Below are 11748 nucleotides of genomic sequence, written 5' to 3' on the forward strand. Positions count from 1 at the left end.
GGGGGGGGGTGTTGAGCAGCAGACCCTTCATCATCACTGACCTCACTGTTAATGTCGGCTCCTGCGTCCAGCAGCATCTGCACCATGGCCTCGTCTCCACGGACACAGGCGTACATCAGCGGGGTCATCCCCTGTAGAACGCACGGACACAAAACAAAGGGGATGATGGGAATAATGACCATCGATGTCTAAGATCAATATATACTCCCTGGTTTATTTCAAGCAACATAATTTATAGGCCTACGTGAGGAAGATTTTTTCCCTTTTGTACTTGTTGGTCTGTATGCAGCTCCACATAAAGAAGGGAGAATTTTGATTTCATTCACTTGGGAATAATCTCTGGATTGAATAAGATTTAAGGTGGGATAAAGATCTTGAGGTGACACTTTCAAGGTTCACTTGCGAATTCGTTAACCTTACCAACCCATCCTTGATTTGAATCAAGCCAATAAAGACAGCCTCCTGTGGCGCTCTACTCCCTCAGGAAACTTTGCATAACCACAAACGGTAATCTCTTACACATGACTGTTTGTTATTGCCATGTTCACAGTAAGAGACAGCGCAGTCAGGACCAGGACGTTATGGTTAACAACAAAGGATGAAACTCAAATGCACCGCTCGATCAAGACTGGTTGATCAAACGTCTTTAATATTAAATGCTTAGCCAAGTTCAGACACAGACAGAGGTTTAATCAGTTTCTGTCAAGGTCAAAACACATGAGCTCAGTATAATGGAGTCCAAATCACAGGAGAGGCGAGATGGAAGTCAAGGAAACACAGTGGAGAATGCTGCATCGCTTGGCTGTTGGGATTAGGACAAACTGGATAGGAAGGTAAAGTGGAGTAGGGTCATATAAACACAAGGAGGCAGCAGACATTAAGAGCGGGGTGGGGGGGGGGATGTGATAATATCAGTAAATCAGTAAAGTACGGTGACTGTTTTGTTTAGACTATATCATGTACCTCTTACCTTGAGCGTGTCGGAGAATGCTCTGCTGCCACGAAACGTTGTTTCTTTTCAAGATTATTTCAGACATTAGATCAGCCTTTCTGACAGAAATAATGGAATTATACTATCTGTAATTGTTTAGTCGAAAAATAAATGTGAACATTACTCTGCAGAACATTTTTTAGTAACATTATCAGCTATCAGCTCAAGGTGCTTCTGTGAATTCAAAACCTTTTCCCGCAGTGTATTTAAAGATTATTGTTAGAACAAACATGTTAACGTGACATAGTGCTAAATCATGATTTTACAAACCAGGATATTAATAAATAAACACTTGACTATAATAAGTAGTTAATAAGTTTAAAAATGTGCAACATTTGAGCCAAACTGAATCAGTTGTGCCAGAAATATCCAGGTCATCTTAAGCAATGACCAGAGGAATTATTGGATGTACAATAAGGGTCATTCTGCTGACGTGAGAAAATCCAATTCATTTTACAAATGAGTTATCGTGGCGAAAGCCCGGCTGATGGATGGTTCAGTGTGTCGACCTATGTCTTCTGACCTGCTCACTCATGCTGTTGATGCCGTCCGGCCCCAGTATGTTGACAGCCTGCTTCACCAGGTCCGTGCGTCCACAGCTGAGCATACGGAAGCCCAGGTCCTGCAGGAACTTCGCCTCAGTGGAGGCAGCATCCAATTTTCTCGAGGCACAAAAGCAGTCGTCCGTTCTGCAGAGGAAAACACACAATCATTTCAGAGTGGATGTTGACTCTGTTTTTTTTCTCCCACCCAGGAATGTTTAATTAAACACCAACAACTGTCTGAGAGACCCACATATAATTCTTCCCTCATCTTGACGTAAACCTGCTCGTGTTTTGTTCTCGTTACTGACTGAGCTCTAAACACACATGTCCCTAGCCCCAGGTCTTGACCCTGACTGCAGCCCTACCGGAGTTGGCGAGGTTCACAGTCCACTCCGGGCAGCAGGAGCCTGGCAGCCTGCCGGACGTCATCGCTGTCCACAGAGAAGCTGCGTCTGTGCTCGGTGTGTACCATGGCCACACGCACCCACTCCATCAGCGGCGGCAGCATCATGAATGGCCTGTGGAGGGAGATGAAGCCACACACATACGCACTGAACTTAAATTACAGTCCACACATGACGTGCAGAGGAACATCTGTTACCAAATGTACCTCATGTATACATTTGGATGTGGAGATCTGTTCATCCTTTAATAATCATTTAGAACAGGGGTCTCAACCCACGGTTTGTGGCCTGGTACAGGTCATTTGGTACCAGGTTATATATATATATATATACTGTATATATATATATATATATATATATATATATCAAGGGTCCTGCCACGGTGCGTGCACTAGTGTAGTTTCTGCTTAGAACAAAGGTTAACTAGTCATAAATAACGACAGGACGACTGACACTAAAATTAATTCCTGTAATTAATTCTGGCTAGATGTAAAACTGAATTATGACAAAGTCCTTGGCTTTTGGATTATGTTCCTGCAGCAGCCTGATGATGATGTGTGTTTTGAAACTTGTTGAAACTTTACCCTTCTGTGCCCCGGGGAAACACAAATCTGCAGCATTTTTAGAATGCCCCCGTACCTCGCGGCGGGGGGGGGGGGCTGCCAGGGGAGGGTGAACACAAAATGAATACATTTTAATTTCAATATTTATTCATAATGTGAATAAAATACGTTGATTATTTTTTATCACGATGTTGGTTTGTAGGTAGTGTAGTGCAGCGTTGAAGGAATAGTTAGAGAGAAAGAACTTTATTAATCCTGTAGTGTAGTGCAGCGTTGAAGGAATAGATAGAGAGAAAGAACTTTATTAATCCCTCAGGAGTTCCCTTTGGGAAATTAAGGGAATAATACTACGGAAGCTGTGAAAGTGTCACCGTACTGCAGACAGGGGACTCGACAATATTCCCTTCTGGAAGAAGGGGGAAGACTGCAGAAAAAGTTTGGGAAGTACTGCATTCAACAAAGCTGACGAAAACAGCAGGAGAGAAACAGACGAGGTTTGGTGAGAGGTGAGAAAGATTTGTGTTTACACCCAGAGCTGACATGCATAATAAGATTATGAAGATTATGTTTCTTTTTTTTAACTGAACTAAATCTCAGGAGGTCAATAGCTTTAAGAATTGTTGACTTGACTTTCAGAAAAGTTAACTCTGATGGTAGACTCAGTCAGTTAATACAATACATTCCTTTATTAAAATAGTTAGCAAAATAATAAAGAAATAATTAGCAGGTTCAGTGACAGCAGGTTTGAGTGTCAAGACTGGGTCTAGTTTAAAAGGAGCATCGTTTACAGAAAGTGTCCTTCAACACAGCTGTCCTCGAGCAACATGACACAGAAGGAAAGCCTTTCACCATCTACAGTTACCAGTGTTGGAACTCGGTGCCATTCTGTTACTGCTGCTTTGAAGTATTGTTGTAAAAAAAACCACAAAGTTCTGCTTCAAACGTTTTAATCACTAAATGTCTGACAACAAAAAGTCTTTCCTTTGTTCTATTTCCTGAAGTGTCTGAACAAATTTCAGTGTATTTTTTTATTTGTATTTTGAGTGTTTAGAAATGTTAACTTATTAAACCAAACAATAAGGCCTGTGGTTGTATACATTACACCTTGCTGTACGTCTCTCTCCAGCCTGCTTAGTCCTTCACATGACCTTGTCCTACTTGTGTCAATCACTGCCGACGTGTCACTCGTTAATGCTGGTGTGCGTTCATAGGAGGATCTTGTAATTATTGTTTGAAGAAATTCACACACTTCATTTTCCACACTTCAAAGCAGCCAGTCTTAGTGGATCCACAGACCTTATCAAAGCAGCTCGTCACCCAATCAACAGGCAGGAAACGTCCGTGGCCGTGTGTTTCCCTTACATGCCTAATAGGAACCCTATAGTTCCCTGGCAGTGTGAGGCTCCGTTTTCCATGCACACCTTACACATCCTGCAGCAGAGATTGGAGGATTTTGTTGCAGTCCTGGGGTTTTTGTCAATTCTCTTTCTGGAAATGTGATAAAATATGAGCCAAATAAAAGAAGCATAAACGTGATTTCCTTTACAAATGCCGCTCAGAGCTGAAGCGGACGGGAGTCGGACATCTGGGACGCGCATTAGTTGATAACCTGCTCCACTGCAGGCGATAAAATGTGTGGCCTCAGTGGAGCTCTGCTCAGGCTCAGCGGTGAGGGATGACAGGCTTTTTACCAAAACTGTAGGAAATGCTAAGCACCGCATTAGGAAATGGAAGATAAATGGAAAAAGAAAAGAAATTAGCAAGATTTTGTTGCCTCTCTTTAAAGCTGCCAATTTTTGTCAACTGTTTCAATAGTGAGTGAGCAAAGTATTAAAGGAGTCAACAACACTGGTTTAGTAATAATACTTCACTGCGTCAGTGGCAGAACTTTTTAATACTGACTGATCAAATATGTGCACTGCTTCCTGCCCCTCCCCAGGTCTCTGTGTGTGCTCCGTTGGGAAGTGGAGATATTAACAATCCACTAATACACAACATCTTTCCAGGGGAAAACATCTGCTATAGATTAAGTTCTATTCTGAGGACAAAATCCAAACATATGCGGGAGACTGGAACTCTGTAGATGTAGGTCGAGGAAGGATCTAATTTGGTAAAAGTGCAGAGAAATAATACACCTCATGGAACCAGATACTTCTTTTTTTGTATCTAAATATGTTGTGTTTTTTTTCCTCTTAAATTTGCTGTGTAAAAAAACTCGGGATTTTCATGCATCTATATATATATATATATATATAGATGCATATATATATAGCAATATATATAGCAATATATACATAGATGTATTATATTTCAATATATTTTACCTAAGCATGTATAAATAAATTATTTGCTTCTCCAAGTTAAAAAAAATATTTATACGAGTTTATTGGTATTGATTTCACATATTAGCAGGGATCTGAAAATTGTTTTTAATATATTTTATAAAGATTTTGTGCCAGGAAGCTAATCAGTTAAATGTGTTTTGTTCTTTCCTTCATCCCATTAAAGCAGCTGTCAAGGTTTACTTTATCTCGGCTCACTCCGGACTAACATCCTGTCTTATGCTGAAGCCAGAATTCCCCTTCTTTCTACCATATGTCGCCTAATAAATGTGTTTAGCAGTGGGAACAGTTTCTGTGCTGACAAACAGCTGAACACCACAAGGAGAGGGAGGACTGTTTTTAGGGTCCTTGATTAGAATGGTGTTGTGGGAAACTCAGGAAGGTTCTGTGAGACTTTAAGACTGAACCAGATGTCACTACCAGTGGTCCTGTCATACCATAGCTGTCTAATAGGCCAGTGAGCTTTTTATTGCATTTCCACAACGTTTGAAACAAAGAAACACTTCCTAAACATACTGACTTGTTCTGCCGATCTATCTTTTTGTTGCCTTACAAAAATAAACCCATTTCACAAAACAAAAATCTTGTAAAATTGGGAACAAGTAAATTTTGCATTCTCCACTCTCGTTATAATTTTTCAACAATGTCGAAACACTTTTTCAAAATGTTCATAGAAAAAGAAAAAGAAAATCAGATATTTGAAGAAAACTACTTAAAGGTAAGACTGAAAGTATATTTTTAGTCTGAGAGGATAAAATGGTTTTAACCCAGAGAGATGTTACAAACCAGAGAAAAAAAAAGTACAAAGTTGGAAGGACACACTTTGGTGATGTTTCAATGAATTTGAAAGTGGGAGAAAAATATGAAGAACATATGAGAAAAAAAAAATCAACCAGTCAACAGCCAAAATGTGTCTTGGTGGTCCATCAAACTTTGGAGCCAAAGACTCGAAACATATTTCAAAACTGGCAAAGGTCTATCTTTAAACGGCCAATGTAAATGTTATTAACTGGCCTGGAGTGAAGACCACTGTCCAGGCCAGACGACCACTGAACCTGGACAGATGATGAAAAATGTGGGCAGAAAAAAAAACTGAGATTTTTAAATCCTAACCCCAAAACCAACACAAACATGTGTGGTCTGTTATTATATATATAACATTACTGTACAATACCCTCTACATTACAGTACAGTCATTGATGTCATTGATACTGAGCTCAGGATAGGGTAAAGAACAGGTGGTACAGACTGAAGTGATCTGCGTACACTGAAAACGTTAAATAAATATTTACTCATAAACTGAAGATACTAAATATATACATATGTTTGGGTACTGATTAAATGCATGGAGCTGTCTGGCATAATATGATTTTATATATATCTGTATGTGTGTGTGTATATATATATATATATATATACACACACACATACAGATATATATATAAAATAAACAAGCACATGTGAGTATATATATATATATATACAGTATATATAAATACACAGAAAACAACACTGCAGGCATGTGTTTTATATTCAGTGCACTTTATGACACCTACGTACATTAGAAATGTTAACTATATATTAACCAAATATTATACAATATTATTAGTTGGTGTGTTGTTTAAATACATGTAGCTGTTTGGCACAATATGAATATCAATATTCCTACAGTATATGGTCACAACTACATACTAATATATATATATTTATGTCTGTATATGTTTTTTTTTTCAATTTCTTGTTGGTCCTGATCTACAGGCACTCCTAGAGCAATCTCCAGGTAGATCAGGATCTGAAAGTGGATTATTTGTCATTGTGACACAGTGTGATTGAGCAGCCCTGTCTTAAAACTGTTGAACTTAATGATGAGCTGGATTTTTAACCAGTGTGACCCTGTAAGGATCATATGGTTAATGATGCAGCTGCTTCGGTTTTTAGGAATTATTTCTTTCTGCTTGACAAGAAAACATTGTTTTCCTTACAATGTAAATCTAGTAGTTCATAAATGCTGCATTTTATTTTTGTGTCCTCACTGACAGTTACTATCTCTGCTCCCCCCGCTCACCAACGTGTCATCAATCAACCCAGGCCTGGAGTTCAGGTTTGTCAGGTGTGAAAACCTAACATTGTTCTTGTTCTGTGTCTCTCACCTCTCTGTTTGTAGGGTGACTTTGGAAGGTTCCACATTAGGGTTCTCCCACTCTATCTGGGGGCAGTGCATGAAGTAACACAGAGTGTAGATGGCCTCGGGTGACCAGTGAATGACACTGCTCTTGTGGTGCAGCGGCGTCCCATTGTTATGATTCTTTGTGTACAGGGGCTGAAGGTAGTGCATGGCTCGGGTCACCAGGTCACCTACACACAAATGGAAAAACAAGCAGTTAGAGAAGCACTGTTCAGAGTTCACTCTATAACAAAGACACTGAGTTCTGACTTCTAACACTTATTAGCCTGAACAGTCAGGCTTTCTACACCCAACATTCAGGAAGTGTTTAATTTGTTCTTCATGTGCAGCGCATAGAGAGTGTGGGGTAAAAGTACAAGAAAGCGCTTACTCAGGACTAACACTGTGTGAAAAATGAATATTTATAGAAAACATCAGCTTCTCCAAACTATTTCCTCAGCACAAATTGTCAGTCTTTTAAGGTCATCCAGTCAGGCCAGAAATATCAAAAGCTCGGGGGGACTCTTCTGAGGAAAGTTTTCTCTGGATGCCTTTAATGAAAAGAAAAGTATTTAGTGGAAACTATTCCTGGATCTGCATGCTCGCAGTTTTATTGCAATACTTAGATGAAGACAGCCCTATGATGTATTGACCATAAAATGTAGATTGCAAAGGGAATTAAAATGAATCTGTAATGTGTAATTGTGACTATATACTTTAAGACCTGAATCATAATGTGCCGTGCAGCTACATGCATTTCACGTATAACTGAAGCATGTTCAGTTGATCTTTTTAATAAAGCCTGGTCATTTGAATAGTAGCCAAAAAGTGTGTTCTCACGTAGTTAGAAACATCCACTGCATACAGAGAACGACAGCTACTGTCCAACACCATGGTCTGTGAGTTTTCTCAGTAAAATTACAACCAAAATCCTACACAAAAAAAAAACCCGGAATCCTGATTTATTACATGCTGTGTATTTCCTGCTGCTTGTACTTCCTGCCTTGAACTGACTGCAATATGACAAAAATGTAACAAAGTTATAAAGAGAGGGGAGTGTGAAAAACATCCAACCGCCTTCAAAGTGTACCATACGTCTCCAGGGCCAGCGGACAAAACATGAGGTCATCTGTTCTCCCCAGGATGAACGATCCTGTAGGTTTAGACTGGACTACTACACTGTGACAGATGATTTTAAAAGGGACTCCTAAATGGGAGGGAAGAGCATTCAAGCAATAAAACGGTCAATCTCTCAACTGTCCTCTGGGAACGATGTTGTTGTGTTGGTAGAAAACATGAACTACTGATGCAACAACCAGGAAACAGAATGAAGGGAAATGACTGCTGTAAGTAAGAGCTCCTGTCGTTTTTTTGTTTCTTTTATCAGTCCAACATCTGTCACTGACTCGTTTAGCATGAATAAAGATACGCTGTAACAGTGTCCTTGTCAGGTTGGTAAGGGAAGCCGAGGAGGTCCGCATCAGCCGGTTCATCAGTCTGTTTACTGAAAGACTACCAGAGATAAGTGAAGCAGCAGCATCTTAGTTCACAGTGAGGTCTTTTAGTGAAGCAAGCTGTGGGCCCAGACTGGACTTTTTACCTCTAATATTGCTCAGAAATATGAATACAAGTACATTTATCAACATTTACTATTTCTAATTTGGACAACAATGTCTGTTTTAAATGCAGGTATTGTCAAAGTTTATAGTTTTGATATTGGGCAGCAGTCTCTATGCCCACCACCCAAATCACACTGTACTGTAGCAGCCCGGCTGAACCTTCCTGTGGGTGGTGAGTCCACTGGAAGGCTGAATCAATATCAACACACAATCAATACAGTACTAACCACAACCCAAACTACTTAAACAGACTCAAATACAGCTCAGAACTACAGTCAGAAGTGACTGAGTGTAGTAGACGTACGTAACTGCAGGTAAAACCCCATTGTTGACGCAGTGATCATCACATTATACAGTGACTGAGTTAAACGTACAAAGTCAGTCTCTAGAGACACTGTTAAATGTTGTACAGCACATCATTACATTATCAAGTTTTAACATGTATACTTTCGTTTGTTGCAACCACACTTGGTCTCTGCTACGTCTATGTGCTGAATGCAACATTTACTACCTACATTTTTAAATGCAGGTATTTTCTCCGGGCTAAGGAGCAGAAGGATAGACGAGGGTTTAATAAGCTTAAACGTCAATATCCTTTTCATTACAAGGTCCAAGCCTTTAATCAATAGCCTGCCTTCCTGGGTAATTAATTCCCAATGCCAACAAGAAAAAGGAGAAGTGAAGGACACAGAGTGAATCCGGCTCCTCAGGTGTCTCAGTGGTTCTCTGCTGCACTTGGTGGTATACACTTAGTTCTTGAAGTTGTCAAATTCCTAACAATGCAAAATGACAACAAACAAACAAAAATCAATTATATATATATATACCAGGTGCAAGGCTATACGTTGGCGCAGCTTTGATTCTGATTTTATGAGCTGTGGCACCTCAGAGGTCAGTGATGGGCGGTGCAGCGGCCACATAACAACCAAACTGCTCATTAGTTCAGAGAGTGCAGAGGCTGTTTAAAGTTTTAGAGCCAGAGAGGAAGCACACTCCGCGGCAGTGGAGGAATAGCCTCTCGTTTCTGATAAGGCCATGATGATCATGTTTTAAAGGGAAATAAAAACACAGTAAGCAGCTCCACTATTGGCTAAGATGCATGGATGGCTGCTCTGTGCAGCTCATGCTTTAATTTGTGGCCGTATTTCTCATCTGGATTTATTGGCAACCTGTAGACGTCCACATCCGAGGAGATATACGACTAACGTTTTACTTAGAAAAAAAATGCAGAGGATAATTATCTTCACAGACAGCTCTAATTTAGAGAGGATGTCATACACCATGAGTGAATATATTTCTTCATCACTCACTCACACTTCAGTGTTCTGGGTAACTCAACATCACACCTAACAAACTGTGCATACCTTACCTGTTATTCCATCCCGAGGACACACTGAGTGTTGTCAGGCTTGACTGAGCGACCACGCCACTCCAACACTTCCAATAATTGCAATTGATATTTACAAGTCATTTCGAATATGCTAATGTGGCATTTTGGGGGAGGAGGAAAATGCGAAGAGGTAAATCAGCAGCAAACGTCTAAAATGTAGTTTAAATGTCAGTGAGAGCTGAAGACGATTTCAAACCTTCACTAAAGGCATTAGGTTTAAGGGTTTTTTTTTAACCCTCCGACTATACGTGTTGGACTTTGGAAATTATGCCTTTAAACCTCAACAAACTTCAGAGTCATGAGTGTGTCACAGAGTGCTCCTGCAGTGGAAACTTCCACCTCTGTTCAATCACCTGCAGCCACGCCCCCTAATCAGCACAACTGTTTCCACCTGCTCCACCCAGTATATATACAGCTGCGCTCCTGAAGACTGCTTGCCAATGTAGAATTTGTTCTTTTGTTAGTTTGTAAAAGCCTTTCAAACTCATGGAAGTGCACTGTTGTTTTTCAAAGAAACTGCAGTTTTGCTTTTTTTTTTTTTTCAAATGACTCAGGTTTGTTACCGTTAGTTGATGCCGGATCTGCTGGTGAATCACCTCCATTTTAGAAGCTGAACACAATGGTGGAAACTGATACATAATGACTTTCAGTGAAGACTTATGAATGTAAAATTAGAGTTTATATTGCTGTTGTGTGAAACATTAAGTGAATTATCCCACAATGATACTTCAATCAAAACCACTACGGATTCAATTTTAATAAAGTCAAAGTCATCTGGACAAAACGTTGTGCCAATCTGTCCATTAGATGTTATTGCCTTTTACGGTATGAGTAAAAAACCGGCATAATCAAAGTCATTAGAATCACTGCCCGGCCAAGGTAAAAACAAATTACTTAGTTGTTGAGATATTTTAGGAATGAAGGAAATGACTGTGTGTATGGCAGATGGATGTCATCTGTCTACTGTCCACACCACTGTGCATTATAACTATTCTGTGACAGAGGCTATTACACATGTACAGACAACAGTACCAAGCCTCCCACAAAGACAAACTACACAGCGCATCACACATGATGGAACACAACTAAAGTACACTGGGAGCCAACCATAAAGTTCAACTCTGTTATCACAATTAGAAGATGCTCAACATCAATTGTTACAGTATGGTTGTAAATACAGTACAGACCTACACGTGTTAAATAACGTGTCTTACCTAGTGCAGAAGTAAACGCCGCAACGTATATGATCATTTTGTCTTTCCAATTATTTTTGTAGGAAATTCGGAAAGAGCAGGCTGCATGGGACAGCAGTGTTTTTCACTAAGATCATTTGGTGGTGGCTCTGCTGTGGCCAAGCTAATTGGACCGATGGCGGTGCTAGGTGTGAGGTGCAGTTAGCCGTGCTTGCTATTCTAGAGCTAGCCCCGGGTGTTTCCTGGTCCGAATCACATGAAGGCCCAGGCAGCTCTTGTTTAACTGCTGTAGTTGAAGAAGCACGTTTTAAAAAGCTCTGAATATCCATTTGTGGTAGGACCAATTCACTGATAGCTATCCTATTAATGAACGAAGGACTGAGTGCTAAAATGAGTGACCAACTACGAAGGGATGAGGTGGTCTTTAGTGGTCCTATTGTCAGGCCAGACTCACATCTATAGACACAAACAGAAAGATGACTCACTGAGTTCAGAGATGCTGCCCACTCTTGTTGCCAATAAGCACTGCTCGATGGA

The 11748-nt window shown here is 40.1% G+C and overlaps 1 protein-coding gene across 1 annotated transcript in view; it reads right to left on the reverse strand.

The window, feature by feature from the left end:
* Window positions 1-11748, reverse strand: part of btbd11b (BTB (POZ) domain containing 11b) — a 56085-nt gene that overhangs the window by 8766 nt on the left and 35571 nt on the right. The window contains 5 exon segments of the mRNA XM_008312357.3: window positions 42-131; window positions 1515-1680; window positions 1902-2054; window positions 6996-7200; window positions 11697-11748. The exon segment at window positions 11697-11748 is cut by the window's right edge and continues 89 nt beyond it. Coding sequence (XP_008310579.1) covers window positions 42-131; window positions 1515-1680; window positions 1902-2054; window positions 6996-7200; window positions 11697-11748 — 666 coding nt within the window.

Source organism: Cynoglossus semilaevis, chromosome 6 (genome assembly GCF_000523025.1).
Source record: "Cynoglossus semilaevis isolate Cse_v1.0 chromosome 6, Cse_v1.0, whole genome shotgun sequence".
Lineage (NCBI taxonomy): Eukaryota > Metazoa > Chordata > Actinopteri > Pleuronectiformes > Cynoglossidae > Cynoglossus > Cynoglossus semilaevis.